This window comes from Coenobita brevimanus, chromosome 20 (genome assembly GCF_032717465.1).
Source record: "Coenobita brevimanus isolate Jiangsu-jjx chromosome 20, ASM3271746v2, whole genome shotgun sequence".
NCBI lineage: Eukaryota > Metazoa > Arthropoda > Malacostraca > Decapoda > Coenobitidae > Coenobita > Coenobita brevimanus.
The window spans coordinates 2,320,001-2,324,030 of record NC_136973.1 but is presented as its reverse complement, the minus strand read 5'-3'; the positions used below and the strand labels follow the sequence as shown (position 1 = coordinate 2,324,030).

Below are 4,030 nucleotides of genomic sequence, written 5' to 3'. Positions count from 1 at the left end.
CTTCTTTGTGACTAGCATCATATTCTAGTGTTAATATGTTGCTGCAGTATTCAAGATGGAGATATGACAATTTTTGGCCATGTTTGCGTAAATAGAGTATAGTAGTAGTAGTAGTAGTAGCAGTAGTAGTAGTAGTAGTAGTTGTAGTAGTAGTAGTAGTAGTAGTAGTAGTAGTAGTAGTGGTGGTGGTGGTGGTGGTGGTAGTGTTAATGGTGGCAGTTAGTGGTGGTAGTGTTAGTGGTAGTAGTGTTTGTGGTAGTGTTTGTGGTAGTAGTGTTTGTGGTAGTGTTAGTGGTAGTAGTGGTGGTAGTGTTAGTAGTACTGGTAGTTGGATTAGCCAGTGACCACAACACCCCGTGGTAGAAACAGAACCGTCCATGTATACAGTAAGTGAGATGTGAAGTTGATGAAGTGTGGGATAACTGAGAATAGGGTATAAGGGAGGCTAGGGGCAAGGGATGAGGAGAGAGAGAGAGAGAGAGAGAGAGAGAGAGAGAGAGAGAGAGACTGATGTGAGAAGAACAGGGACAGAGAGGGGGAAGAAGGAAGAGGAGAGAAAGACAGAGATCGAGTGGAGGGAGGGAAAGGGAGAGAGATGGAGAAGGAGGGAGAGGAAGGTACTGACGTGAGAAACAGAGAAGAGGAAGGAAGAGGAGAGGGAGACAGAGATGGAGAGGAGGGAGGGAAAGGAAGGAATAGATGCGAGAAGGAGGGAGGTGGAGAGACGGGGGGAGAGGAACAGACAGCTAAGGGACTAGGGAAAGAGAGGAAGGCGTAGACAGAAAGGTGTAACAAGCAGAGATGAGAAAAGATTAGAAAGAGAGAGAGAGAGAAAAAGAGATGAAGAGATAGCTGTGGGGTGAGGGAGAGGGAGATGAAAAGATAGGTGTACGAAGAGACAGAGAGGACGATAAAGAGAGAAGTGTGAAAAGAGGGAAGACAAAGGTGAGGAAAAACGTAGGTAAAGAGAGAAAGAGAGAGGGAGAGAAGGAAGGGAGAGGCAGAGGGAAGGAAGGGGGATAAGGTGAATTTCTAACAAGTTCTAAGCTAGCATAAAATAAACTCTGCAGCATCTCTAGCGTAAGAGCTTTGAACTAAATTTTGATTTCAAACTTCTGGCACAGTTCAGTGACGTAGATGGACCAGTCAGAATCGGTGGTGTCATCTGCAGGTCTCCGCCGTCGTACCTCCTCCCTGGCCTCCTCCACAACTTGAGGCGCCACATCTCCTACAGCTGACTTTGCCCACGCCTCGTCCTCCGCCTCGTGGTTGGGCTTCGGGGGCTTGTTTCTGAGTGGCTTGACTGGCTTTGAGGCTTTGGCTGGTCTGACTGGTGAGGGGTTAGTGCTGGTGAAGTGCGAGGAATTGTTAGGTCTGCCCGGACTCCCTGCCTCCCGTCGCTTCTGATACGTGTAGGTCTTTCCTGTAGATTCCAACGTTAGGAGGGACGTATCTTCAGCCTCACCCAAACCTTTGCCCTCGTCTGTCTGCTGGTGTTGGCTTTCATCGTCAGCCGTGACTAATATATGATACAAGTGGTGCGTGGGTTTGGGTTTGACGCCCAGATCTTCCTGGATACTCTTGGCCACCAGGTCGAGCTCGGAAGGGGAGAAGTTGCAGGAGCGGTGACGGTGTTGCTCCAATAGTGAGTTTATGCTCTCGTCACTGTACAGGCTACTCTCCCGGATCTCATTCAGGATTTTTTTCTTAAGTTGTTGAAGCCGCTCTGCTTGAGGTAGGTAGCGAGGAGGTCGGGACTGGTGAGTGCGGCCGGCTAAAGGGGGAGTAGTGAGGCTGCCACCCTGCCGACGAGGTTTTATGCCGGTGTGTAGGAGATTCTCAGGTGTGGCTCCACGGCTCCCGGTATAAGCACTGTCTATACTGTATTCCCCAGAGTCAGCTGCCTCAGACAACCGTTGAGTTAGCTGAGTGGAATCATGAGTACCCTGACGGGGAGGTGGCGCCTGAGAACCCGGATAGTCACTGCCGTAACAAGTATCATCCTCATCCTCCCTGTGTCCCGGTACTGACTTCGTCCCGTCAATTGCCCCGGGGAATGCCCTCCTTGCTTCCAGCCGCTCCTCATCGGAAGAACAAAAATCCGAAGGGTATTCGTTGGGGTCCTGGCGTGGCCGTTGGGGTTTGCGTCTGGGTGGCTGATAGTAGCGCTGGGTGATGAGGTGGGAGGCACGCTGGGACCTGAGGATACGTGGGTTGTACAGCTGGCGTTGGGTGAACAACTGAGGGTGACGGTCCAGTATGTCGCTTGCAGGAGGCATCCGCTTCCTCACCCTCACGGTCTTCAGGGTCGCTCGTAGCTGTTGCAGAGCCGGACTCACTTCCTCTGCCACGCTTTCATGTGCTTCTGGTTCCTTCTCTTTACTTGACTTCTTAACTAGTTCCTGTTCTTTATCTTTACTTGATTTCTTAACTTTCTGGCACTTCCGTTTCCCTGAGGCAGTGGCAGATTTACTCTCCGTCTTAAGCTCCTCACCAGACTGATGGCCATAACTGCTTATCTTCTTTTTCTCACTCTCTACTAAGTCAGTGAGAACACTGTCAAGTCTCTGCAAAAAATCTTTGGTGTTCTCCTCACTGTTGCCCTCCACTGCAACTGACTCACTGGGAACTCTAGCTGTTTTTGTCCTGTGTGGTGTGAGGGAGGAAATACCACAAGCAGACCTGGTTCTGGTGAGAGAGGCAGAGCGAGATGAGCTGGACGATCGGCTACTGGATGACTTTTCCACCTTTTTGGTCTGGCGCCGTCTGGACCTGCTGTGATCACCGCCATCTCGTCGACTGGGGCTTGTTCGTTTTCGCTCTGAAGATTTGCTGTATCTTGGTTTCAGTCGGGTAACAGCGCCAGTGAAAGGATCCTCACTGCTGCTGGAGAGGTCTGCCTTGCTTCTCCGACCACGCTGCTTGTCCCTATATTTACCGATGCTGATGAATACATTATCACTCCCGTCCTGGTCGATGCTGGCACTCCGTCGCATCCTGTGGCCTGAATTAGTCTTCTTCCTGCGACCTACGTTATCTGTGTCAAAGCTCCTGCGCTGTGTGGCGGCAGAAGTGGTGTCAGTTGTGGAATGGGCGCGAGTCCCAGGTTGATCATCGCCGTGTTGAGCTCTACAATGGCTGGCGTCCTGCGTGCCTTCATTGCTGCTGCCTTTAGTAGCCCACCAGGGACGGCCACGACCGTAGGTGTTATGGTCGCCCCTCTGCTGTCCGCCATCACCACCCTGCCCTTCCACACCCTCACTCTTCACCTCCACACCCTCATCCTTCACCTCCACACCTTCAGCCTTCACCTCCACACCCTCAGCCTTCACCTCCACACCCTCAGCCTGCACCTCCACACCCTCAGCCTTCACCTCCACACCTTCAGGCTTCACTTCCACATCCTCTGCCTTCGCCTCCACACCCCCACCCTTCACCTCACTCTCCCGAACCGTCTCTCTGTTAATGCCCTCCACTGCGTCCACTTCTAAGACTGAGAACGGACTGCCAACGTTGCTCTTCTTTAACTTTGGAAACCCTCCTGTATATCTCACCCTCCTGAAGAACGACTTGAGCTTAGACGTAACTTTATTCACAGGCCCAGGAGGTGGTGGGCATTTTTGACACATGAGTTCATCACCAAAGAGCCTACATCTGAGAAGACCCCGAATTCTTAATGCAGGGGGACCAGTTGTTGCCGTATCTTTCTGGTCTTCTTGCTGGCACCCCTTGTCTTGCTTCCTGCCACGAGAGAGAAGCTTTTTGTCCGAGAAATTATTGTTACAGTCCTGGTATGTACGGGTGCGTTGTGTTACACTCTGCGCTGCTTCTTCACCATCATCATCAACGACATACATTACCGAGGTGCTGGGTATGTCAACACCGCACCAAGAGAGAGGCCTGTTTGCCAGATCACGTCCACTGCCCTTCCACATTTGACACATGAGCGAGTTACCCCGCCTCGCTAATATCAGTTCTTTATCACTGACGCTTCCTCGGTTACAACGGCTTGCTTGGGTGTTGTCTTGTT

At 51.5% G+C, this 4,030-nt stretch overlaps 1 protein-coding gene across 1 annotated transcript; it reads right to left on the bottom strand.

The window, feature by feature from the left end:
* Nucleotides 1-912: 912 nt before the first annotated feature.
* LOC145391830 (uncharacterized) lies at nt 913-3,935 on the bottom strand. The gene has a single exon (XM_080266318.1). The coding sequence runs from the start codon at nt 3,933-3,935 to the stop codon at nt 1,095-1,097; it is 2,841 nt and encodes a 946-aa protein (XP_080122444.1). The 3' UTR covers nt 913-1,094.
* Nucleotides 3,936-4,030: the final 95 nt, after the last annotated feature.